The sequence below is a fragment of the Oncorhynchus mykiss genome, chromosome 13 (genome assembly GCF_057628025.1).
Source record: "Oncorhynchus mykiss isolate SJ-2025 chromosome 13, ASM5762802v1, whole genome shotgun sequence".
Taxonomy (NCBI): domain Eukaryota; kingdom Metazoa; phylum Chordata; class Actinopteri; order Salmoniformes; family Salmonidae; genus Oncorhynchus; species Oncorhynchus mykiss.
The window spans coordinates 37,497,365-37,525,326 of NC_143034.1; the positions used below are offsets into that span (position 1 = coordinate 37,497,365).

The 27,962-nt window shown below is 41.1% G+C and overlaps 1 protein-coding gene and 1 long non-coding RNA gene across 5 annotated transcripts in view; both read right to left on the bottom strand.

Moving 5' to 3' along the window:
- LOC149978871 (uncharacterized) overlaps window positions 1-27,962 on the bottom strand; it is a 277,954-nt gene that overhangs the window by 15,838 nt on the left and 234,154 nt on the right. The window lies entirely within an intron of this gene.
- Window positions 1,966-27,515, bottom strand: LOC118938253 (uncharacterized). 4 transcript variants are annotated; one of them, XM_036940701.2, is made up of 3 exons: window positions 26,945-27,269; window positions 12,037-12,110; window positions 1,966-6,050 (listed from the first exon to the last, which is right to left on the bottom strand). In XM_036940701.2, the coding sequence occupies exons 1-3, from the start codon at window positions 27,267-27,269 to the stop codon at window positions 5,964-5,966; spliced, it is 486 nt and encodes a 161-aa protein (XP_036796596.1). In that variant the 3' UTR covers window positions 1,966-5,963. The 4 variants fall into 4 exon arrangements, with proteins under 4 accessions (XP_036796596.1, XP_090052239.1, XP_090052240.1 ...); XM_090196113.1 differs by lacking the exon at window positions 12,037-12,110 and having other exon boundaries at window positions 26,945-27,515; XM_090196114.1 differs by lacking the exon at window positions 1,966-6,050 and having other exon boundaries at window positions 10,166-12,110.

Here is a 27,962-nt window from a genome sequence, read left to right on the forward strand (position 1 = left end):
GTTAAGTTGTAAATAAAGAGTAAAAACTCAGACGATAAGTAAAGCTCAAACCAAGTTTATTCACCCACTAAGTCACAGCTGCATAAGACCAAGACATATGCACACAAGCGCTGGTATTTAACCCTTTATGCTGAGTCTCCTCCTTACTGGTATTTAACACTTTCTGCTGAGTCTCCTCCTCACACCTCTGTTGCTAGGCAGAACTTTTGTGGTATCAGTTCTTCCTCACTTCATCTGACCTGGGCCTAAATTCCTCCCTCCTCACGGCTGTCCTGTTGACTTGTACCAGACTGTGGCCCTTCTCCTCCCCACCTCACGGCTGTCCTGTTGACTTGAACCAGACTGTGGCCCTTCTCCTTCCACCTCACAGCTGTCCTGTTGACTTGTTCTCCTTCCATAGGATCCCTGACGTCCAACAATAACACATTCTGACAGAATGTAAACGTTCTACATTCCCCTCTCTCAAACAGTGACATGAAAAAGGATATTTAATATTTTCAAGTTCAGAAGTCAGAACCCATCACCTGCTATGTAAAAGAGAGAAGAATGCACAACGGTCAATGCTTTCCGGTATCCTTGGGACATCCCTACCCTAAACCCTTCCTTAACCCCTTTAAAATGTCAACTTCAAAGGTCTAGGGACGTCCCAAGGATGTATCTCTACCTGAAAATACATTATCTAAGTGATTGATAAGTTGGTATTCAGCAGTCATAAAGCCTTATTTCCTTTAATTAACTACTAAAATAGTGATTTTGTCAGACAGCAGCTCTACACTTTGACTGACTGATCCATTCATCCTTCCATCCCTCCTCAGCCTTCCTCTCCTCTGAAGACCCAGTGAGGGTGGAGCTCAGTCAGAGAGCTGTTGAGGGACTGGTTAGGAACAACACAGCCAGAGGTCACATATGGTTTAGATGGTAAATACTTATGTCCCGTTAGCAGTTAATTGCGTCAGCAAAAGGTAATATGTTCCATCATCTATGTTCATTTACATTAGTGCAAATTGTCCACTGATATTGGTGTAATTTCTCACCCTTCTGGCTGTATGAACATTAATTTCCTCAGACACACATTTGTTCTTTGACATTATGAAGTTAATTTGTGTAAAATGTACTTTTCCCTACTCATTCACCCCATCTCTTTACATTGCTTATGCCTGACTGTGTCCAAGGCCCATCCTGGTAGATCTGAACCTAATGCAGTTTGGAGTGATCGGATGACAGAAGTCACATTTAGGTGCCGGGTGTAACTGAGGCCATAGACGCTCCATATCCATTACTTTGAGTGTTTTATATAATATGACTGAATGTGTTTATTTCTGTGTTGCAGGGGCAGTCAGGAAATGGAACAGCAAGGCCACAGAACATGACATAAGCAGAGCTGTGGGCTGTGTCCACCACGCCTTTAGCAGGCTGGAAAAGTGGGATTGATCTGGTTGATCCATTTGTTTGTTTCTGTTTTCAGTAGTTAATCCTTTGACATGGGATTGATACTGATTTTCATACTCAGAGGGACCAAGAGTCTTTCGATTGGTCAGTCATTGGGTTCATATATACATCACTAACTTTAAGCATCAGCTGTCAGAGCAGCTTACTGATCATTGCACCTCTACACAGCCCACCTGTAAATAGCCACACCCATCTACCTCATCCCCATATTGTTATTTATTTTTGCTCCTTTGCACCCCAGTATCTCTCCTTGCACATCTATCACTCCAGTGTTTAATTGCTAAATTGTAATTATTTCACCACTATGGCCTATTTATTGCCTTAACTCCTTACTCCATTTACACACACTGTATATATATTTTTCTGTTGTGTTATTGACTGTACTTTTGTTTATTCCATGTGTAACTGTTGTTTTGTCGCACTGCTTTGCTTTATCTGGCCAGGTCGCAGTTGTAAATTAGAACGTTTTCTCAAATGGCCTACCTGGTTAAATGAAGGTGAAATAAAAAAATAACATTTTGTTGTTGAACTCAAATCAAACTTTATTTTTACAGCACATTTCAGACATGGATGCAAAAAAATGGCTTCACAGGAAAAAACTAATATTTAGTACACAACAAACAGAAGACTAATGAGCACCCTATGGAAATTCCATTGATTAAAATATTAATCGGACGCAATATCCAACCCAAAATATAAGCTTGTTTTTTAGGAGAGGTTCTGAAAGACACTGGGGGTGTCCACTGAAAGTTGACTAGTAACAACAACTGGGACCTAAAAGACACCCACCATGAGACCCACTAAATCTGCCCAAGAAGAGGCAAACAAAAGAAAAACCCACACCAAACTTAAAGACAGGAAGCAAACCAAAAAGGTAGAGCAACTAAAGGTGTTGACTCTCCACATCTATCAAGACTACTGGAGCACTGGGCCAGACACTCTTAAATAGAACCTGGACCAGCTCAGGTGAAACACCTTCCCACTAACGAGATGGACAAGCCAGCTCAAGTGTAACACATACTGACTAACGAGGTGACACCAATCAGTGCGTCCTAAAGTCCAACCTCAAAACATAAATGGAAAAACCAAAGCCCGTAACACCTTCCCCTTTAAGACAACAAATTAGAGGTCGACCGATTATGATATTTCAACGCCGATACCGATTATTGGAGGACCAAAAAAGCCGATACCGATTAATCTGACGTTTTTTAAAATGTATTTATAATAATGACAATGACATCAATACTGAATGAACACTTATTTTAACCTGATATAATACATCAATAAAATCAATTTAGCCTCAAGTAAATAATGCAAAAACAAAGTGTTGGAGAAGAAAGTAAGTGCAATATGTGCCATGTAAGAAAGCTAACGTTTCAGTTCCTTGCTCAGAACATGAGAACATATGGAAGCTGGAGGTTCCTTTCAACATGAGTCTTCAATATTCCCAGGTAAGAAGTTTTAGGTTGTAGTTATTATAGGAATTATAGCACTATATCCCTCTATACCATTTGTATTTCATTAACCTTTGCCTATTGGATGTTCTTATAGGCACTTTAGTATTGACAGTGTAACAGTAAAGCTTCCGTCCCTCTCCTCGCTCCTCCCTGGGCTCGAACCAGCAACACAACGACAACAGCCACCATCAAAGCAGCGTTACCCATGCAGAGCAAGGGAAACAAACACCCCAAGAGCGAGTGACGTTTGAAACGCTATTTGCGCGCGCTAACTAGCTAGCCATTTCACTTCGGTTACACCAGCCTCATCTCAGGAGTTGATAGGCTTGAAGTCATAAACAGCGCAATGCTTCACGCACAACGAAGAGCCGCTGGCAAAACGCACGAAAGTGCTGTTTGAATGAATGTTTACTACTGCTTCTGCCTACCACCACTCAGTCAGATACTTAGATACTTGTATATTCAGTAAGATTATATGCAACGCAGGACACGCTAGATAATATCTAGTAATATCATCAACCATGTGTAGTTAACTAGTGATTATGATTGATTGTTTTTTATAAGATAAGTTTAATGGTAGCTAGCAACTTACCTTGGCTTACTGCATTCACGTAACAGGCAGTCTCCTTGTGGAGCGCAACGAGAGAGAGGCAGGTCGTTATTGCGTTGGACTAGTTAACTGTAAGGTTGCAAGATTGTCTCCCCCGAGCTGACAAGGTGAAAATCTGTCGTTCTACCCCATAACGAGGCAGTTAACCCACCGTTCCTAGGCCGTCATTGAAAATAAGAATGTGTTCTTAACTGACTTGCCTAGTTAAATTAAGGTATAAAAAAACAACATTTATATTTTAAAAAATCGTCGGCCAAAAATATTTGATTTCCGATTGTTATGGAAACTTGAAATCGGCCCTAATTAATCGGCCATTCCGATTAATCGGTCGACCTCTACAACAAATATATCCTACATTTTTGATGGACGAGTTTGCTCACCACCAACAGAAAACAACTTCCATTTCACATTATAATCAACTACAATGCTTCACCTTCACCAATACAAACATGGCGTCTACTGGCTGTCAACAATTAAAAACTAAATATTAATATACAATAGTATTATTTTTTTCACATTTTTTTTTATAGAATCCGAAAACTCACTTGCTTCTAGATCTCTAGTCCACTTTTTATTTAACCTTTATTTAACTAGGCAAGTCAGTTAAGAACAAATTATTATCGACAATGACGGCCTAGGAACAGCGGGTTAACTGCCCTGTTCAGGGGCAGAACAACATATTTTTTATCTTGTCAGCTCGGGGACTCGATCCTTTCGGTTACTAGTCCAACGCACTAACCACTCGGCTACTGAAAGAACGTTGAAATTACGTTGTTTTGAAGTAATTTAAAAAATGACCCGAAAATACATATTTTAAACAACAACCAAACAAATATTGGACTTTGGGCAGAGTCTTCTTTTCAATTACATTTTGCTTGGTGGAGCCCCAATGTCAAAACACAGTTTTAACGTGTCCAAATCAATAACCAATATTCAGAAACGTTTGGGACAAATTGAAAGCCTAAACATAAAATGTACTATGTACACAAACATCTGCCACAATAATCATATTACTTGTATTTTATAACAAGCACCTTATAAACTGCACAAGCACCAGAAACGCTGTTGTTTTGACAAGTAGCAATAAATCACTGATATCGATTAGGGGGGAAATCAGGTTAAAAGTTATGTGGAAACGAACACAACTAAAAAAACACATGGAAATGGGAGATATCTTTCACCTCACTGGTTAGAGGACAACCTGCAGAAGACAGTCAGCTACATTTTGGAGAGATGCATTTAAATGTAGGGGTCTCTAAACAAAGGAACGCAACACTTATTTTCATCACTCAACAATATCATGTTGAAATCAATTGTGCGATAGGAGGGAGATGAGATTGAACATCCTGTTAAAACTAACAGCTCAAAAACCACACGGAATCTGGGAATAATGTGTACATCCCTGGTTAGAAGACAATTTGTAGAAAACAGATCGCTACATTTTATAGTGTTGCATTTTGATTCAAGTTGGACACCAACATAGTAAACAGCATAACGACTCTTTTTGTTAAAAGGCTAATATCCATAGCATGCTGAAATCAATTGAACAGGGGGCAAACGTTAAGGCTTCAACATTGTGACATTATTAAAATAATCCTACTACAATGTTAAAACATTCTACATTGTGACATTAATTCATTGATATCATGAAACAACTCCTTCATGTATTTTCTGATGATTAATCAGATATCTTTTATCAGAGTATCTCTTCCCACATTGATTACAGCTACAAGGTTTCTCTCCTGTGTGTGTTCTCTGGTGTCGAGTCAGATTGCTAGACTTAGTAAAACTCTTCCCACATTGAGCACAGCTATAAGGTTTCTCTCCTGTGTGTGTTCTCTGGTGTGCTGTCAGGCCGCCAGATGAAACAAAACTCTTCCCACATTGATTACAGCTAAAAGATTTCTCTCCTGTGTGTGTTCTCTGGTGTACAGTCAGAACTCTAGATGAAGCAAAACTCTTCCCACATTGGTTACAGCTATAAGGTTTCTCACCTGTGTGTGTTCTTTGGTGTCTTGTCCGCTTGCTAGAGGTAGTAAAACTCTTCCCACATTGAGCACAGCTATAAGGTTTCTCTCCTGTGTGTGTTCTCTGGTGGTATATCAGGCTGCTTAGCTGAGTAAAACTCTTCTCACATTGATTACAGCTAAAAGGTCTCTCTCCTGTGTGTGTTCTCTGGTGTGCTGTCAGGCCACCAGATGAAACAAAACTCTTCAAACATTGAGCACAGCTATAAGGTTTCTCTCCTGTGTGTGTTCTCTGGTGTGATATCAGGCTGGATGACCGAGTAAAACTCTTCCCACAGTGAGAGCAGCAGTGAGATTTATCACTTGTGTGAATTCTCTGGTGTACTTTTAGTGAACTTGATCTTGAGTAACTCTTCCCACAGTCAAAGCAGCAGTGAGATCTCTTCCCTGTGGATCTCTCCAGGTGTTTCTTGAGGTGTTCTAATGTGGAGAGACTCTTCTCTGCCTTGTCAGCATCATGAGGTTGTTGAGGCTCCCCAGAGGGCCCATGGTAGTCCCGTCTCTCTCCTGTGTGAACAACAAAGTCAGACAGATGGTTAAAGGCCCACAACAGCAGAAATCCACTGTAAAAGATGCCAATAGCGTAGCCATGATGTTGTACAACAATTGACGTCTAATGAATGTAATGATTATTTGACATCTGTCTTAAAATGAGCAAGAATAGTCATATTTTGTCTTGTTTTCACATTAGAAGTAACATCTAAGATTGTAGACTAGAAATAAGTTATTCATGTTGTTGACTTTTGGTCTCCAATATAGGCCCCATTCTGTGTTTGCAAAAAATTGCGGCATGAGGGCGATGCACATGCAATTTGGTTGTAGAAACTCCTCCATGCTAATGAGGAAACCGATAGTTATGGATGTATATCTGCCTGGAGCAAAAATGGTGAGCAAAGATTTTAGTTTTTCACAATGTATTCTGAATGTGAACGGGAGAAACCTCCATTTCCAGGTTGCTAAATGAATGCATTTCACACTACTTTGGATTATAATTGTAAGGCTCGTTTGAATGTCCTGCTTAATATAATGTTTGTGTCATCATCGCAAACCAACCTCTTTGTACTTAAAAAAACACTTCAACCAGTAAAATGCTCTTTGGCTTTTACATCAGCCTGACAATGAGGGTTTGTACACAGTCTGCCAAATTGGCCCATAACTTCACCTAACAACAAATATAGGAAAATAGCTCTGTGTGTTGTATAATAGCCTATCCATCAAGGAACAGTTCTGTACATTATGACCAAAGTAGGGATGTTGGATCCAACGTGGAGCACGGCATAACTGTCTTTACCAGAGTAATGAATAAAGAAGCACTTTTGTTGTTGTTGCATGTCGTGATGTTTGTCATTTGACTGTCATTCAGAAAATGATTTCTTGGATCAGCTGATGATAGTTGAACATGTGACTGTAACAAATTAGCTAAAGTATTAAGAATGTGTAATTATTGAAGAACCGCGTTAATGACAGTATCCATTTGGGTGTTGTCAATAAAGTTACGGTATTTGTTTATTTTATTTATATTTCACCCTTATTTAACCAGGTAGGCCAGTTGAGAACAAATTCTCATTCACAACTGTGACCTGGCCAAGATAAAGCAAAGCAGTGCGACAAAAACAACAGAGTTCCACGTGGGATAAACAAATGAACAGCCAATAACACAATAGAAAAATCTATATACAGTGTGTGCAAATGGAGTATGGAGGTAAGGCAATAAATAAGCCATAGTAGCGAAGTAATTACAATTTAGCAAATTAACACTGGAGAGATAGATGTGCAGATGATGATGTGCAAGCAGAAATACTGGTGTGCAAAAGAGCAAAAGAGGAAATAAAAACATGGGGTAGGTAGTTGGATGGGCTGTGTACAGCTGCATCGATCGGTAAGCTGCTCAGATAGCTGATGCTTAAAGTTAGTGAGGGAGATATACGTCTCCAACTTCAGCGATTTTCTCAATTCGTTCCAGACATTGGCAGCAGAGAACTGGAAGGAAAGGAGGCCAAAGGAGGTGTTGGCTTTGGGGATGACCAGTGAGATATACAGTGGGGCAAAAAAGTATTTAGTAAGCCACCAATTGTGCAAGTTCTCCCACATAAAAAGACGAGAGGCCTGTAATTTTCATCATAGGTACACTTCAACTATGACAGACAAAATTAGAAAAAAAATTCCAGAAAAATCACATTGTAGGATTTTTTATGAATTTATTTGCAAATTATGGTGGAAAATAAATATTTGGTCAATAACAAAAGTTTATCTCAATACTTTGTTATATACCCTTTGTTGGCAATGACAGAGGTCAAACGTTTTCTGTAAATCTTCACAAGGTTCACACACACTGTTGCTGGTATTTTGGCCCATTCCTCCATGCAGATCTCCTCTAGAGCAGTGATGTTTTGGGGCTGTTGCTGGGCAACACGGACTTTCAACTAACTCCCTCCAAAGATTTTCTATGGGTTTGAGATCTGGAGACTGGCTAGGCCACTCCAGGACCTTGAAATGCTTCTTATGAAGCCACTCCTTCGTTGCCCGGGTGGTGTGATTGGGATCATTGTCATGCTGAAAGACCCAGCCACGTTTCATCTTCAATGCCCTTGCTGATGGAAGGAGGTTTTCACTCAAAATCTCACGATACATGGCCCCATTCATTCTTTCCTTTACCCGGATCAGTCGTCCTGGTCCCTTTGCAGAAAAACAGCCCCAAAGCATGATGTTTCCACCCCCATGCTTCACAGTAGGTATGGTGTTCTTTGGTTGCAACTCGGCATTCTTTGTCCTCCAAACACGACGAGTTGAGTTTTTACCAAAAAGTTCTATTTTGGTTTCATCTGACCATATGACATTCTCCCAATCTTCTTCTGGATCATCCAAATGCTCTCTAGCAAACTTCAGACGGGCCTGGACATGTACTGGCTTAAGCAGGGGGACACGTCTGGCACTGCAGGATTTGAATCCCTGGCGGCGTAGTGTGTTACTGATGGTAGGCTTTGTTACTTTGGTCCCAGCTCTCTGCAGGTCATTCACTAGGTCCCCCTGTGTGGTTCTGGGATTTTTGTTCACCGTTCTTGTGATCATTTTGACCCCACGGGGTGAGATCTTGCGTGGAGCCCCAGATCGAGGGAGATTATCAGTGGTCTTGTATGTCTTCCATTTCCTAATTGCTCCCACAATTGATTTCTTCAAACCAAGCTGCTTACCTATTGCAGATTCAGTCTTCCCAGCCTGGTGCAGGTCTACAATTTTGTTTCTGGTGTCCTTTGACAGCTCTTTGGTCTTGGCCATAGTGGAGTTTGGAGTGTGACTGTTTGAGGTTGTGGACAGGTGTCTTTTATACTGATAACAAGTTCAAACAGGTGCCATTAATACTGGTAACGAGTGGAGGACAGAGGAGCCTCTTAAAGAAGAAGTTACAGGTCTGTGAGAGCTAGAAATCTTGTTTGTAGGTGAACAAATACTTATTTTCTACCATAATTTGCAAATAAATTCATAAAAAAATCCTACAATGTGATTTTCTGGATTTTTCTTCTCATTTTGTCTGTCATAGTTGAAGTGTACCTATCATGAAAATTACAAGCCTCTCATCTTTTTAAGTGGGAGAACTTGCACAATTGGTGGCTGACTAAATACTTTTTTGGCCCCCCCCACTGTATATGTGAATTCTTCAAGAAACAGATGGGTACATATCATTAAGGTAAAGTCCCCAAATGGATGTAACAACTGCTGATTGCCCCTTTTAGCTTAGCCCAATATGTAGTCTTATAGGAGATAGAGGACTACAGTATTTCAGACATTGTCATTGGATGCATTTGATCAATTGTTAACGTTTTGTTGATTGTCCACTCTTGATGTTCTACACGTTACAGTGTAGCTTCAGCCATTCTTACAGAACAACAATAAAGTGTAGAATCCCTTTACTGCATATTGTTTGGCGAGTGGCTTAGTGAACTCATTGTCGGGGATGTTAGCTAGCTAGCATTAGCGACTAGCCTAGTTCTAAGCTAACTTAGAAAACCAGCTAGCTGACAAATGTAAATAGATAATTAAATGGGCCAACAAGTACATACGACATAAGTGTGTTTAATACAGAGCGTCTAATATAAACCAAAACAGTGTAAAGAGCGTGAATGTTGTACCTATGTTTGCTAGAAAGCTACTGAGGTGTCTGACTAGCTGTTGTTGTTGAAGGAGCATCCCGTCCACTCATTATACGTCACACTGGCAGCATCGCCTGAACCTAAAAGACGGACATCGCCATCTGCTGACTGGAGTGGGCAACACAGTTGAGGAGCAAAAAGTGTTTCATTTATTTCATAAAAGTTGATTATATTAAGTTATTCAAAGAGAAGCATGTCTTGATTGAGTCATTTGTAATGAGTGATAATTTAAAACAAAACTTTACACCCACTACATATTTCCATTGAACCATACTTCTAACATGGATCATTTTCACCCCAGAGGCATATCTTTTGTCATAGCCAAAATGTGGTTCATTCAATTCTTCCAATTTTTCATGACTTTGTCAATCAACTGGTTCTTATTTAACCTAAATCATGCTTTGGTGTTTTTGTATCAAAATGGACTTTTAACAAATTCAAATCCTTTGGAGTCATTTTGACCCCAGCCAAAAGCACCTTTGATAAATGGGCCGTTTATTTCAAATCAAAATCAAATCACATTTTATTGGTCACATACACATGTTTAGCAAATGTTTTTGAGGGTATAAAGAAATTCTTGTTTCCCCAGCTCCGACAGTGCAGTAATATCTAACAAGTAATATCTAACAATTTCACAACATATACCCAATACACACAAATCTAAGTATTTGAATCTAGGTTTCTCTGTAGACATGATCCATCCCACCAGAGGGTGGAGGGGCTCCTGTTTCAGTGGTTTTGACCAGATAGACACCTGCAGAGACAGTATACTGCCTCCCATGTACTCTCCTAAAATGTGATTTTTCTATACCACGTATCACGTGACTGTGTACAAAACTACCAGCGGTAGAAAACTCTGCCAGCGGTATACAGTGTATTCGGAAAGTATTCAGAACCCTTCACCTTTTCCACATTTTGTTACGTTACAGCCCTGTTCTAAAATTGCATTTTTTCCCCTCCTCATCAAATGACACACAATACCCCATAATGACAAACCAAAAACAGGTTTTTGAAAAAAGGGGCGTATCCTTAAGAGGTTTTAATCATTGACACATAAAAGGCCTGATTGGTGGAGTGCTGCAGAGATGGAAGAACCTTCCAGAAGGAAAACCATCTCCACAGAGGAGCTCTATCAGAGTGACCATTGGGTTCTTGGTCACCTCTATGACGAAGACCCTTCTCCCCCGATTGCTCAGTTTGGCCAGGCGGCCAGCTCTAGGAAGAGTCTTGGTGGTTCCAAACTACTTCCATTAAAGAATGATGGTGGCCATTCTGTTCTTAGCGACCTCCAATGCTACAGACATTTTTGGTACCCTTCCCCAGATCTGTGCCGACACAATCCTGTCTCTGAGCTCCACGGACAATTTCTTTGACCTCATTGCTAGGTATTTGCTCTGACATGCATTGTTAACCGTGGGACCTTAAACAGACAGGTATAATCATAAACAATATGATTTCATGTGGCATAAACAAAAACACAAATTCTCAATCAAAAATAAGTCAGAAAACAGCACCTTTATTCTCTCATGTGATTTCAGGTTCTCTGACTGGAAAAATGTCCTTCCACACAGAGAGAGAGCAGGGGTAGGACTTTTTTAGTGTGTCTTCTATTGCTCCTTCAGGCTCCTTAACCAGATAAAACTCTTTCCACACTGGGAACATAGAAAATGTTTCTCCTCTGTGCATTCTCTCATGCTCCTTCAGGCTCCCTAACAAGGTAAAAGTATTTTTACACTGGGAGCAGTGGTAAGGCTTTTCTCCTGTGTGTATTCTCTCATGCTCTTTTAGATGCCCTGTCTTGAGTAAAACTCCATTCACACTGGGAACATTGGAAAGGCTTTTCTCCTGTGTGTATTCTCTCATGCCTTTTCAGGTTAGTTAACATGGCAAACCAATGTTCCCAGTGTGAAAAGATGTAAGGCTTTTTTCCTGTGTGTAGTCACATGCTTTTTTAGATTTCGTATCCGAGTAAAACTCTTTCCACAATGGGAACATTGGAAAGGCTTTTCTCCTGTGTGTATTCTCTCATGCTCTTTTACTTGCCCTTTCTTAGTAAAACTCTTTCCACACTGGGAACATTGGAAAGGTTTTTCTCCTGTGTGTGTCCTCTCATGAGCTTTTAGGTGCCCTAACTGAATACAACTGATTCCACAGTGGGAACAGTGATAAGGCTTTTCTCCTGTGTGTATTCTCTCATGCCTTTTCAGGTTAGCTAACATGGAAAAACTCTTTCCACACTGGGAACATTGGAAAGGCTTTTCTCCTGTGTGTGTCCTCTCATGCAGTTTTAGGTTCCTTAACCAGCAAAAACTATTTTCACAGTGGGAGCAGTGGTATTGTCTCACTGGTTTGGGCGTCTCTGGGTCTGGTTCCCCTGAAGGACTCTTCCCGCTGTCAGAGTGAGAGTCTGGTCTCTCTCCTGCCAAAGACAGAGTATCTTGTTAAACAGAGACCTGAATGAAAACTCCACATGATAAAAAGGTCTTCCTATGAGGTTTAATCTAGACTAGATCCCTCAATAAAAGAGCAGAACTGGTCATCACAGAGTGGCTGTAGTGCTTTGTAGGCTGGGTAAATCCATTTGAATTCAATACATTTTTGACAGCATCCCCTTTGATTAAAAAAAGCTTTCCTTACATGTTTGACTATGGAAGAAGTGGTAAGAAAGTGACTTTTTGTAACTGAATGCAAAAACATTCATGAGACACACAGTACCAGTCAAAAGTTTGGACACACCAAGTCATTCATGGGTTTTTCTTTATTTTTTACTATTTTCTACATTGTAGAATAATAGTGAAGACATCAAAACTATGAAATAACACACAGGGAATCATGTAGTAACCAAAAAAAGTGGTAAACAAATCAAAATATATTTTAGATTATTCAAAGTAGCCACCCTTTGCCTTGATGACAGCTTTGCACACTCTTGGCAGTGTCTCAAACAGCTTCACCATATGCTGAGCACTTGTTGGCTGCTTTTCCTTCACTCTGCGGTCCAAACCATCTCAATTGGGTTGAGGTCGGGTGATTGTGGAGGCCGGGTCATCTGATGCAGCACTCCATCACTCTCCTTTTTGGTCAAATAGCCCTTACACAGCCTGGAGGTGTGTGGGGTCATTGTCCTGTTGAAAAAAAAATTATAGTCCCACTAAGCGCAAACCAGATGGGATGGTGTATCGCTTCAGAATGTTGTGGTAGACAGACAGGTGTGTGCCTTTCCAAATCATGTCCAATCAATTTAATTTACCACAGGTGGACTCCAAACAAGTTGTAGAAACATCTCAACGATGATCAATGGAAACAGTATGCAAGTCTCATAGCAAACGGTCTGAATACTTATGCAAATAAGGTATCTGTTTTTTCTTTTTAATAAATGTGATATGTTTTCTACAAACCTACTTTAGCTTTTTCATTATGAGGTATTGTGTGTACAGTTGTGGCAAAAAGTTGAGAATTACACAAATATTAATTTTCAGTCTGCTGCCTTAGTTTGTATGATGGAAATTTGGATATTCTCCAGAATGTTATGAAAAGTGATCAGATGAATTGCAATGAATTGCAAACTGAATCCCCAAAAAACATTTCCACTTTGTTTCAGCCCTGCCACAAAAGGACCAGCTGACATCATGTCAGTGATTCTCTCGTTAACACAGGTGTGAGTGTTGACGAGGACAAGGCTGGAGATCACTCTGTCATGCTGATTGAGTTCGAATAACAAACTGGAAGCTTCAAAAGGAGGGTGGTGCTTGGAATCATTGTTCTTCCTCTGTAATCCATGGTTACCTGCGAGGAAACACGTGCCGCCATCATTGCTTTGCACAAAAAGGGCTTCACAGGCAAGGATATTGTTGCCGGTAAGATTGCACCTAAATAAACCATTTATCGGATCATCAAGAACTTCAAGGAGAGCGGTTCAACTGTTGTGAAGGCTTCAGGGCGCCAAAGAAAGTCCAGCCAGCACCAGGACCGTCTCCTAAAGTTGATTCAGCTGCGGGATCGGGGCACCACCAGTACAGAGCTTGCTCAGGAATGGCAGCAGGCAGGTGTGAATGCATCTACAAGCACAGTGAGGCAAAGACTTTTGGAGGATGGCCTGGTGTCAAGAAGGGCAGCAAAGAAGCCACTTCTCTCCAGGAAAAACATCAGGGACACACTGATATTCTGCAAAAGGTACAGAGATTGGACTGCTGAGGACTGGGGTAAAGTAATTTTCTCTGATGAATCCCCTTTCCGATTGTTTGGGGCATCAGGAAAAAAGCTTGTCCGGAGAAGACAAGGTGTGCGCTACCATCAGTCCTGTGTCATGCCAACAGTAAAGCATCCTGAGACCATTCATGTGTGGGGTTGCTTCTCAGCCAAGGGACTGGGCTCACTCACAATTTTGCCTAAGAACACAGCCATGAATAAAGAATGGTACCAACACATCCTCTGAGAGCAACTTCTCCCAACCTCCAGGAACAGGTTGGTGATGAACAATGCCTTTTCAAGCATGATGGAGCACCTTGCCATAAGCCAAAAGTGATAACCAAGTGGCTCGGGGAACAAAACATCGATATTTCGGGTCCATGGGCAGGAAAGTCCCCAGACCTTAATCCCATTGAGAACTTGTGGTCAATCCTAAAGAGGCGGGTGGGCAAACAAAAACCCACAAATTCTGACAAACTCCAAGCATTGATTATGCAAGAAAGGGCTGCCATCATGTGGCCCAGAAGTTAATTGACAGCATGCCAGGGTGGATTGCAGAGGTCTTGAAAAAGAAGGGTCAACACTGCAAATATTGACTCTGCATCAACTTCATGTAATTGTCAATAAAAGCCTTTGACACTAATGAAATGCTTGTAATTATACTTCAGTATTCGATAGGAACATCTGACAAAAATATCTAAAGACACTGAAGCAGCAAACTTTGTGGAAATTAATATTTGTCGATCTCAAAACTTTTGGCCACGACTGTAGATTGATGAGGATTTTTGTTTATTTAATCCATAGTACAATTAGGCTGTAACATAAAATGTGGAAAGACTTTAGTGACATAAATAAGGGGTTAAAGACATGCACTATTTTATTTTTTATATATCTTAGATATAGGAACAAACTTCCGAACAAACTTCCTTTAGATGTTTTCGGGGAAACAATGTTACTATGGTTACTGTTGTTCTATGTTGTGAATGTTATCCAATGTGTTACTAGAGGTCGACCAATTATGATTTTTCAACACCGATACCGATTATTGGAGGGCCAAAAAAGCCGATACCGATTAATCGGCCGATTAATTTTTTTTATTTGTAATAATGACAATTACTACAATACTGAATGAAAACGTATTTTATCTTAATATAATACATCAATAAAATCAATTTAACCTCAAGTAAATAATGAAACATTTTCAAATTGGTTTAAACAATGCAAAAACAAAGTGTTGGAGAAGAAAGTAAAAGTGCAATATGTGCTATGTAAGAAAGCTGACCTTTCAGTTCCTTGCTCAGAACATGACAACATATGAAAGCTGGTGGTTCCTTTTAACATGAGTCTCCAATATTCCCAGGTAAGAAGTTTTAGGTTGTAGTTATTATAGGAATTATAGGACTATTTCCTTCTATACCATTTGTATTTCATTAACCTTTGAGTATTGGATGTTCTTATAGGCACTTTAGTATTGCCAGTGTAACAGTATAGCTTCCGTCCCTCTCCTCGCTCCTCCCTGGGCTCGAACCAGCGACACAACGACAACAGCCACCCTCAAAGCAGCGTTACCTATGCAGAGCAAGGGGAACAACTACTAGAAGGCTCAGAGGGAGTGACGTTTGAAACTATGAGCTATACTGATAGATAGAAATAATGGGGTGCAAAGGAGAAAAATAAATAAATACAGTAGGGGGAGAGGTAGTTGTTTGGGCTAAATTATAGATGGGATATGTACAGGTGCAGTAATCTGTGAGCTGCTCTGACAGCTGGTGCTTAAATCTAGTGAGGGAGATAAGTGTTTCCAGTTTCAGAGATGTTTGTAGTTCATTCCAGTCATTGGCAGCAGAGAACTGGAAGGAGAGGCGGCCAAAGGAAGAATTGGTTTTGGGGGTGACCAGAGAGATGTACCTGCTGGAGCACGTGCTACAGGTGGGTGCTGCTATGGTGACCAGCGAGCTGAGATTAGGGGGGACTTTAACTAGCAGGGTCTTGTGCATTACCTGGAGCCAGTGGGTTTGGCGATGAGTATGAAGCGAGGGCCAGCCAACGAGAGCGTACAGGTCGCAGTGGTGGGTAGTATATGGGGCTTTGGTGACAAAACGGATGGCACTGTGATAGACTGCATCCAATTTATTGAGTAGGGTATTGAAGGCTATTTTGTAAATGACATTGACGAAGTCGAGGATTGATAGGATGGTCAGTTTTACAAGAGTATGTTTGGCAGCATGAGTTAAGGATGCTTTGTTGCGAAATAGGAAGTCAATTCTAGATGTAACTTTGGATTGGAGATGTTTGATGTGAGTCTGGAAGGAGAGTTTACAGTCTAACCAGACACCTAGGTATTTGTAGTTGTCCACATATTCTAAGTCAGAGCAGTCCAGAGTAGTGATGTTGGACAGGAGGGCAGGTGCAGGCAGTGATTGGTTGAAGAGCATGCATTTAGTTTTACTTGTATTTAAGAGCAATTGGAGGCCATGGAAGGAGAGTTGTATGGCATTGAAGCTCGCCTGGAGGGTTGTTAACACCGTGTCCAAAGAAGGGCCAGAAGTATACAGAATGGTGTTGTCGTGTCTTTGGCTATGCCGGATTAATTGCTAAAACATGCTATTCTATAAAATAATGTCTCTGTAATTAATCACCTGATTGAGCTAATCATGTAAATGTAATTAACTAGAGTCGGGCACCACAAAATAATATTTATAGAGCTGTTATCTTCTGAATTAACTCTTAAAGATCTAGTAATATTTTACATCAATAGCAGTCAATATCAATCATCATCTTACTTCAGTCTCATAATCATAAGTTGTCAATTCTTGATTTTCTGCAAGAACCCTGGCTAACAATTTGAATCCGCAATACAAAATTGGGTTGAATTATTTTTTACTAAATACCTAATTAATCACACAGAATTCACATACACAAAGAATGAATTATACCTGGATAATTCTTTACGTCATAGAAAAACGTCCCTAGCGGGCGGAACAGATATGACAGCTTGTTACACAAAGGAAAAGGGGCTGGGTTGAGTGGGAAGACAGGAACCAAGGTGAAGCTGTGCTATCGTAAATACAGTATCATATGCAATTCTAAATGACCACCCATTTGGAAAAGGTTTTATAGCCCTTGTCCCTTCACAGGGGAGGGCCACTGATTGAGCAGCCCTATCTTATGAAAATCCAAATCTCACATTTTAGAAGCTAAAAATCACATTTCATCCCATCAAAAATAATTTCATATTCAAACATTTAAATTGAACAACAATTCCATGTGAATCTGATAACTCTCATGTGTAGACTTTCCACTGTAGAGTTTGTCATCTTATCATTGATGAGAATGTCTCAGATGACAACCAAACTGACATCATATTCATTAAGTACCACTGCATATGTTCAATTGTTCGGATTACCAGAATATAGTTCATTTCCCCCCACATACTGATGTTCCCAGAATCTCTATGTTAACCAAGTTTTTTTTTTAAATGCAACCTCAGTAGGTTAAAGAAGGGAAATGGGGGAAGAGGTATTTATGACTGTCATAAACCTATCCCCCAGGCCAACATCATGACAGTGTCTTCTGCGTAGAGGTGGATCAGAGACTCACCAGCAGTAAGAGCGACATCATTGATGTATACAGAGAAGAGAGTCGGTCAAGAATTTAACCCTGGGGCACCCCAATAGAGACTGCCAGAGGCCCGGACAACAGATCCTCCGATTTGACACACTGAACTCTATCAGAGAAGTAGTTGGTGAACCAGACGAGGCAATCATTTGAGAAACCAAGGCTGTCGAGTCTGCCGAAGAGGATGTGGTGAATGACAGAATTGAAAACCTTGGCCAGGTCAATGAATACGGCTGCACAGTATTGTTTCTTATCGATGGCGGTTAAGATATCGTTTAGGACCTTGAGCGTGGCTGAGGTTCACCCATGACCAGCTCTGAAACCAGATTGCATAGCGGAGAAGGTATGGTGGGATTCGAAATGGTCAGTAATCTGTTTGTTGACTTGGCTTTCGAAGACCATAGAAAGGCAGGGTAGGATAGATATAGGTCTGTAGCAGTTTGGGTCAAGAGTGTGTCCCCCTTTGAAGAGGGGGATGACCGCAGCTGCTTTCCAATCTCTGGGAATCTCAGACGATATGAAAGAGAGGTTGAGGTTCGAGGGTGGCTGTTGTCGATGTGTTCCTGGTTAGAGCCCAGGTAGGGGCAAGGATAGGGATGGAAGCTATACTGTTACACTGGCAATACCAAAGTGCCTATACGAACATCCAATAGTCAAAGGTATATGAAATACAAATCGTATAGAGAGAAATAGTCCTATAATTCCTATAATAACTACAACCTAAAACGTCTTACCTGGGAATATTGAAGACTCATGTTAAAAGGAACCTCTTTAGGCAGTATTTTGATGTTTGGATGAAAAACGTGCCTATGATGTTTGGATGAAAAACGTGCCGAACGTGCCTAAAGTAAACTGCCTATTTCTCAGGCCCAGAAGCTAGAATATGCATATAATTGGCAGATTAGGATAGAAAACACTCTAAAGTCTCAAACTGTCAAAATATTGTCTGTGAGCATAACATAACTGATATTGCAGGTGAAAACCTGAGGAAAATCCACTCAGGAAGTGCTGTTTTTCTGAAACTACTCTTTTCCATTGCAAGCCTATCCTCCATTTAAAATGATATCAACCAGATTCCTTTCCCTATGGCTTCCACAAGTTGTGAACCGTCTTTAGACATAGTTTCAGGCTTTTATTCTGAAAAATGAGCGAGAATGATCACATAGCATCAGTGGATAGCCAGATGTCCTCAGATTTGTGCGTGCTCCGGGAGCGAGACCTTTTCTTTCTCTGTTCTATTGACAAGGCCTGAGGGTTGATTATAAAAACGTTTGACATGTTTCTACGAACTTTCCGGATACTATTTGGAATTTTTGTCAGCCCGTCGTGACCACACGAGCCTGTGGATTACTGAGCAAAACACGCCAACCAAATGAAGGTTTTTGGATATAAAGAGAATCTTTATCGAACAAAACAAACATTTATTGTGTAACTGGGAGTCTCGTGAGTACAAACATACAAAGATCATCAAAGTTAAGCGATTAATTTGATTGCTTTTCTGACTTTCGTGACCAATCTACTTTGCTGCTGGCTGTTTGTAATGTTTTGTCTGCTGAGAGCTGTCCTCAAATAATTGCATAGTTTGCTTTCACTGTAAAGCCTTTTTGAAATCTGACATGCCGGCTGGATTAACAACATGTTAAGCGGTGTTTTTGTGTATTGCACTTGTGATTTCATGAAAATTAAATATGTTTAGTAATTTCATTTGAATTTGGCGCTCTGCAATTCACAGGATGTTGATGAAAATGATCCCGCTAAAGGGATCTGTGCGGCAAGAGGTTAAAAGGAACCACCAGCTTTCATATGTTCTCATGTCCTGAGCAAGAAACTTAAACGTTAGCTTTCTTACATGGCACATATTGCACTTTTACTTTCTTCTCCAACACTTAGTTTTTGCATCATTTAAATGAAATTGAACCCGTTTCATTATTTATTTGAGGCTAAATTGATTTGATTTATGTATTATATGAGGTTAAAATAAGTGTTAATTCAGTATTGTTGTAATTGTCATTATTACAAATAAATAAAATAAAAAATGTTTAAATTTTTTTTTTTTAAATGGCCAATTAATCGGTATCGGCTTTTTGTGGCCCGCCAATAATCGGTATCGGTATTGAAAAATCATAATCGTTCGACCTCTAGTTACTATGGTTACTGTTGTTCCATATTGTGAATGTTATCCAATTTGTTACTATGGGTTACAGCAGTATGGCCAAATACATTTTTGACATGAAATAATTAGCTTTTTTTTTGTTGATTCAAAATGGTCCATGGTATAACCTTAAAACATTTCTCATCCCGTTGTCGTTGGAGTGAGGCCTAGCCTACTGGTGAAGGGGGTCTCATTCAAATTGGAAAATTATTTGGCTGGAGGGAAGGTTGTGCCAAATCCTGTCGTTTGTAAGGAACCCAGAATTGAGGAACCTGATGGTTTATCAGAAAAGTACCCTACAGTATTCCCAGCATGTGCCGTTACACATGCTCTGTCTAAGAAATTGGCCGGGAGCAAGTCTAGTGTTGAGGATGTCAGCGATCACACCATGGTCAATCTGTCCGAGACGTTTATGGGTGATCCTGATTTAGGTAAACCTCCTGAGTTTACCTCTCCTTCAAAAACCCCAAAGGTGAGAGTTTTAAGAACCTCTGAATGAAGAGAGGATCCCTACAGTTGGCACTTGGATGTCTAGGAAGCAGCTGATTGCTGAACAGATTAAAGATGTTTCTTGGAAGCTGCAGATTGATGAACAGAGTAAATATGTTTCTAGGAAGCAGCAGATTGATGAACAGAGTAAAGATGTTTCTTGGAAGCAGCAGATTGATGAACAGAGTAAAGATGTTTCTTGGAAGCAGCAGATTGATGAACAGAGTAAAGATGTTTCTTGGAAGCAGCAGATTGATGAACAGAGTAAAGATGTTTCCCTCTCTCCTCTTTTTGCTGAGATACATGCAGAAGTAGAGTTTAATGAAGTTCATGTTTGTAATTTTGACAGATATGGCATTCTAATGAGGAAAATGCGGTCTAACAAGGAAACGGCATTCTCGGGCGCCACTTCTGGGCAAGACGATTGGCCCAGTTTATATCAAATTGTTGTTCCAGTTGCGCTTCGACAAGAAATACTGAGGTTGGCTCACGATGGTAGTATGGCAGGTCATCTTGGGGTCAACAAGACGTCTGATACAGGATGTTGTGACTCACTGTAAATCCTGTGGCGTTTGCCAGAGGACAGGTAAACCAAACCAAGCTGACCTAGTTGCACCTTTGCAGCCCATTCCTGCTATTGACAAACCTTTCAGCAGGGTTCTGGTGGACTGTGTTGGTCCTTTGCCAAAAGCCAAGAGTGGTAAGTATTTCAGTTAACTAGTGATAGACTATTTATAATGCAGACATGATATAGTAGTTCATATGCATCTGGTTGAGTGACATTTTTGGCTTGGATGTAAAAAAAACAACACTTTCCTACATTTTAGCACAGCAGGCCAAGTAGTTCTATACTCAGGTGGGCACTGCCTCAACATCAACTACAAACAAAAAGACAATGAAAAAAATTGACAAATCTTGTAAATGGTGGTTCTGAAATAAACCAAAACTGGTTTCTCACAAGTGGAGCAGGTTTTGAACAGAAAATGTTTCCACTCCGAGAATGACAACGGTAAATTACTAATTAATACATGCATTAACAGAAATGAATGTAACCAAATGACAGGCAGTAACGGTACATTTACTACTGGTGACATTTGTAATGGGGAATTGATAAAATAAACTCAATCAATTCACATTTTTTACCAAGATCGCATAGCAGTTCAGACGTCTTTTGTCCTCGTCTTGTCGTGTCCTGTATATATATATATATATATTTACAACTTTTTTTCACATACATTTTATTTTTATTTTCCATCAACTCATCTTCAAAACACTCTCCTGCAACCCGCCTCACCAATTTATATTTATAAAAAATTATTATTTACCTCAGATCTGTAATCCTCCAAGAAGCTAGCCAGAAACTTTTTTCAAACACGGTTTGTGGACATCAGCTATCCTTTAGCTCGAAAATCTATCGCCAGTTTTGTACGGCGCTGCGCGGCTCGGAACGGAACATACCGGACCAATTTTTCTCTCCATGTCCCTGGATTTCAACTGCTCTCTGGACATTCATACCCGGATCTCACAGCTAGCTAGCTGCTATCCGTGTGACAATCGGCTTTCGTCGATTCCGGAGCAAACATCAATTATTCCGGTGCTAGCCAGCTCCGTCAATCACTCCTGAGTTCCATCATTCACTCCTGGGCTGCAGACACCTATCCGGACCCGTTTTACTGCCTACGCGGAGCCCCACCGGGCCTTCACAACTGGACTGCCGACGTTATCTACCCGAAGGAGATCCGGCTGGCTCCTCCGTCGCGACGTTACCTGAACGCCCATCTGCGGCCCGCTAACCGTTAGCTGTCTTACCGGCTGCTATCTGAATAGACAATCGGACAATTTGTTTATTTTTATTATGTTTTCTTCTTGGGCCTCTATAACTATATCTATTGTTCTTATTTTTGTTGTTGTTGTGTGATTTGGATTAATCCCCTCTACCACACGGAACCCCACTAATCTACTGACCGAACGCAAGAGGTGGCTAACAACAGACCTCCATCCTATGCTAGCTTGCTACCGATGGCCTGGCTAGCTGTCTAAATCGCCGTGACCCCCAACCAACCTCTCCACTCACTGGACCCTTTTGATCACTCGACTAAGCATGCCTCTCCTTAATGTCAATATGTCTTGTCCATTGCTGTTCTGGTTAGTGTTTATTGGCTTATTTCACTGTAGAGCCTCTAGTCCTGCTCACTATACCTTATCCAACCTATTAGTTCCACCACCCACACATGCAATGACATCTCCTGGTTTCAATTATGATTCTAGAGACAATATCTCTCTCTTCATCACTCAATACCTAGGTTTACCTCCACTGTATTCACATCCTACCATATCTTTGTCTGTACATTATACCTTGATGCTATTTTATCGCCCCCAGAAACCTCCTTTTACTCTCTGTTCCAGACGTTCTAGACGACCAATTCTTATTGCTTTTAGCCGCACCCTTATTCTACTCCTCCTATGTTCCTCTGGCGATGTAGAGGTGAATCCAGGCCCTGCAGTGCCTAGCTCCACTCCTATTCCCCAGGCGCTCTCTTTTGACGACTTCTGTAACCGTAATAGCCTTGGTTTCATGCATGTTAACATTAGAAGCCTCCTCCCTGAGTTTGTTCTATTCACTGCTTTAGCACACTCTGCCAACCCGGATGTTCTAGCTGTGTCTGAATCCTGGCTTAGGAAGACCACCAAAAATTCAGACATTTTAATTCCAAACTACAACATTTTCAGACAAGATAGAACTGCCAAAGGGGGCGGTGTTGCAATCTACTGCAAAGATAGCCTGCAGAGTTCTGTCCTACTATCCAGGTCTGTACCCAAACAATTTGAACTTCTACTTTTAAAAATCCACCTCTCTAAAAACAAGTCTCTCACCGTGGCCGCCTGCTATAGACCACCCTCTGCCCCCAGCTGTGCTCTGGACACCATATGTGAACTGATTGCCCCCCATCTATCTTCAGAGCTCGTGCTGCTAGGCGACCTAAACTGGAACATGCTTAACACCCCAGCCATCCTACAATCTAAACTTGATGCCCTCAATCTCACACAAATTATCAATGAACCTACCAGGTACCTCCCCAAAGCCTTAAACACAGGCACCCTCATAGATATCATCCTAACCAACTTGCCCTCTAAATACACCTCTGCTGTCTTCAACCAAGATCTCAGCGATCACTGCCTCATTGCCTGCATCCGTAATGGGTCAGCGGTCAAACGACCTCCACTCATCACTGTAAAACGCTCCCTGAAACACTTCAGCGAGCAGACCTTTCTAATCGACCTGGCCGGGGTATCCTGGAAGGATATTGATCTCATCCCGTCAGTAGAGGATGCCTGGATATTTTTTTTAAATGCCTTCCTAACCATCTTAAATAAACATGCCCCATTCAAGAAATTTAGAACCAGGAACAGATATAGCCCTTGGTTCTCCCCAGACCTGACTGCCCTTAACCAACACAAAAACATCCTATGGCGTTCTGCATTAGCATCGAACAGCCCCCGTGATATGCAGCTGTTCAGGGAAGCTAGAAACCATTATACACAGGCAGTTAGAAAAGCCAAGGCTAGCTTTTTCAAGCAGAAATTTGCTTCCTGCAACACTAACTCAAAAAAGTTCTGGGACACTGTAAAGTCCATGGAGAATAAGAACACCTCCTCCCAGCTGCCCACTGCACTGAAGATAGGAAACACTGTCACCACAGATAAATCCACCATAATTGAGAATTTCAATAAGCATTTTTCTACGGCTGGCCATGCTTTCCACCTGGCTACTCCTACCCCTGTCAACAGCACTGCACCCCCAACAGCAACTCGCCCAAGCCTTCCCCATTTCTCCTTCTCCCAAATCCATTCAGCTGATGTTCTGAAAGAGCTGCAAAATCTGGACCCCTACAAATCAGCCGGGCTAGACAATCTGGACCCTTTCTTTCTAAAATGATATGCCGAAATTGTTGCCACCCCTATTACTAGCCTGTTCAACCTCTCTTTCGTGTCGTCTGAGATTCCCAAAGATTGGAAAGCAGCTGCGGTCATCCCCCTCTTCAAAGGGGGGGACACTCTTGACCCAAACTGCTACAGACCTATATCTATCCTACCATGACTTTCTAAGGTCTTCGAAAGTCAAGTTAACAAACAGATTACCGACCATTTCGAATCTCACCATACCTTCTCTGCTATGCAATTTGGTTTCAGAGCTGGTCATGGGTGCACCTCAGCCACGCTCAAGGTCCTAAACGATATCTTAACCGCCATCGATAAGAAACATTACTGTGCAGCCGTATTCATTGATCTGGCCAAGACTTTCGACTCTGTTAATCACCACATCCTCATCGGCAGACTCGACAGCCTTGGTTTCTCAAATGATTGCCTCGCCTGGTTCACCAACTACTTCTCTGATAGAGTTCAGTGTGTCAAATCGGTGGGTCTATTGTCCGGACCTCTGCCAGTCTCTATGGGGGTGCCACAGGGTTCAATTCTTGGACCGACTATCTTCTCTGTATACATCAATGAGGTCGCTCTTGCTGCTGATCCACCTCTACGCAGACGACACCATTCTGTATACTTCCGGCCCTTCTTTGGACACTGTGTTAACAACCCTCCAGGCAAGCTTCAATGCCATACAACTCTCCTTCCGTGGCCTCCAATTGCTCTTAAATACAAGTAAAACTAAATGCATGCTCTTCAACCGATCGCTACCTGCACCTACCCTCCTGTCCAACATCACTACTCTGGACGGCTCTGACTTAGAATATGTGGACAACTACAAATACCTAGGTGTCTGGTTAGACTGTAAACTCTCCTTCCAGACCCATATCAAACATCTCCAATCCAAAGTTAAATCTAGAATTGGCTTCCTATTTCACAACAAAGCATCCTTCACTCATGCTGCCAAACATACCCTTGTAAAACTGACCATCCTACCAATCCTCGACTTTGGCGATGTCATTTACAAAATAGCCTCCAATACCCTACTCAACAAATTGGATGCAGTCTATCACAGTGCAATCCGTTTTGTCACCAAAGCCCCATATACTACCCACCATTGCGACCTGTACGCTCTCGTTGGCTGGCCCTCGCTTCATACTCATCGCCAAACCCACTGGCTCCATGTCATCTACAAGACCCTGCTAGGTAAAGTCCCCCCTTATCTCAGCTCGCTGGTCACCATAGCATCTCCCACCTGTAGCACACGCTCCAGCAGGTATATCTCTCTAGTCACCCCCAAAACCAATTCTTTCTTTGGCCGCCTCGCTTTCCAGTTCTCTGCTGCCAATGACTGGAACGAACTACAAAAATCTCTGAAACTGGAAACACTTATCTCCCTCACTAGCTTTAAGCACCAACTGTCAGAGCAGCTCACAGATTACTGCACCTGTACATAGCCCACCTATAATATAGCTCAAACAACTACCTCTTTCCCAACTGTATTTAATGTATTTATTTATTTTGCTCTTTTGCACCCCATTATTTTTATTTCTACTTTGCACATTCTTCCATTGCAAAACTACCATTCCAGTGTTTTACTTGCTATATTGTACTTACCTTGCCACCATGGCCTTTTTTGCCTTTACCTCCCTTCTCACCTCATTTGCTCACATTGCCACCCCTTAGACTTGTTTATACTGTATTATTGACTGTATGTTTGTTTTACTCCATGTGTAACTCTGTGTCGTTGTATCTGTCGAACTGCTTTGCTTTATCTTGGCCAGGTCGCAATTGTAAATGAGAACTTGTTCTCAACTTGCCTACCTGGTTAAATAAAGGTAAATAATAAACACAATGAAACAATGAAGGAGCAAGAATTGGTGGAATCCAGCAAAGGATATTCTGAAGAGAGACTCGCATATAACTTCACCACATAACCCTCCCCTTCTTCTTGTCTCAACATTTTAAATTCTTTTCAAGAGACATCATCTTCACACATATTTGAGACGCTTTTCACTGACAGCCGCAACTCAATAATCAGCAAAGCCTATTGCCACACGCACTGCCCAAATAGACATAAGCCTACAAGCTTGTGATTTGAAACCATACACAGCTAATTTTTTTTAAAGAAGCTAATTATCCCCGATTCCTCATTTGGGCAAATTTAGGTTAATTTACTTCCGTATTGGACACACCACTATGTCATTTCTCTCCAGTTCTATTAGATCCACCACTATGTAATTTCTCTCCTGTTCTATTAGACCCACCACTATGTCATTTCTCTCCTGTTCTATTATTTCGTTGTCCAGAAGTCAAAGGCACAATCCTAGTTGTTGCAGCTTTAGTCTCGCCCTCTTTCTAAGTTTCTAACAGATTTTCATCTCTGTCAAATATTAACCTCTATCAGGTAGACTGTATAGAACGATGTGTTCATCTCTGTCAGATATGAACCTCTAGCAGGTGGACTCTATAGAATGGTGTGTTCTAATAAAACACTATAGGAGTTATCTCCAGATCGCTATGCATATTCATGTCATGAGGCTAGTAGCTTAGCATTTCTCTCCATTGAATACAGGCGGTTGGCTTAGCCAACCCAACTCTCACATTGGCACTATTGGGGGCACGGTGTGTAATAAATCATCACTACACGAAGATCACTACATGCCGTGCCCCCCAGTCTGCGGTCAGCAGATAGACCCTTCTCAAATATATATGTTAATAAGTCACTTTTTGGAAACGGAACGGAGAAAACAAGGGGTAGCTTGTTCTCTACGTTGTCTGATTCTAGACATATCAGTCATCATCCTGGGGCCCTCCGTTGAAGAGGTACTGACGAGCCAACTCTGAATATCCAAAGTTAAAAACACATTTAAGGCGGTACTTACTGGTGTTAATCAGATCTATCTCCTCCTCTTCATCTTTCAATGTGACAGTAATCTCTCCTTCCTCTTTCACTCCAAAAACAGCATCCTCTTCCTTCACAGTAACATCCTCCTCCTCTTTCACTCTGAACGCGTCTTCCTCTTCTTTGACTGTAACGTCGTTCTCTTTTTTATTCACAGTAACAGCCTCACCCACCACTTCTTTTTTTACTGTGACATCCTCTTCTTCCTTCTCCTCTTTCACGACAATGTTCAGCCCCAGAGCTTCTTTCTCCGTCCAGCAGACCTCCTCTTCTTTAACAGGAGGGGAGAAGTTTAGGGAGCTCATGTCCGGGGATGTTAGCTAGCAAGCTATCATTAGCGACTAGGCTAGTGCTAACTTAACCAGCCAGCCACTATAGCTGACTAATACAAAATAACGTAATATTATATTAAATAGGTTAACAAGTAGATACGACAGAAGTGTGTCTAAAATACAGTACCTAATATACACCGAAAGCGTATAAATAGCTTGAATCTTTCGGCTATGTTGTCTAGCAAGCTACCGAGGTGGTTGACGAGCTGTTTATGAAGAACCGTCGACAAGATTATACGTCACGCTGGCAGCATCGCCTGAAAGACGCACATCACCGTCTGCTGACTGGAGGGGAAACGCAGTTGAGGATCATATTTTATTTTCAGACTAAGATTATTTTCAATTAATTTAATTAAATCATACTATTATATTGACACATACAAAGACAGGAAAGTGTTGATTGATTAGTGCGAATAAAAAATGTTTACTACAGCACATGTAAGGCAGTTTCATTAAGTCATACTAAATGCAAATAAGTAGCTAGCTACTGTAGGTATATACTGCTTCTACATGGTGTAACAATACATCACGTAGATGTATATAATGAACAGACTAGGTCTATACTGCTCCTACATGGTGTAACAATACATCATGTAGATGTATATAATGAACAGACTAGGTCTATACTGCTCCTACATGGTGTAACAATACATCATGTAGATGTAT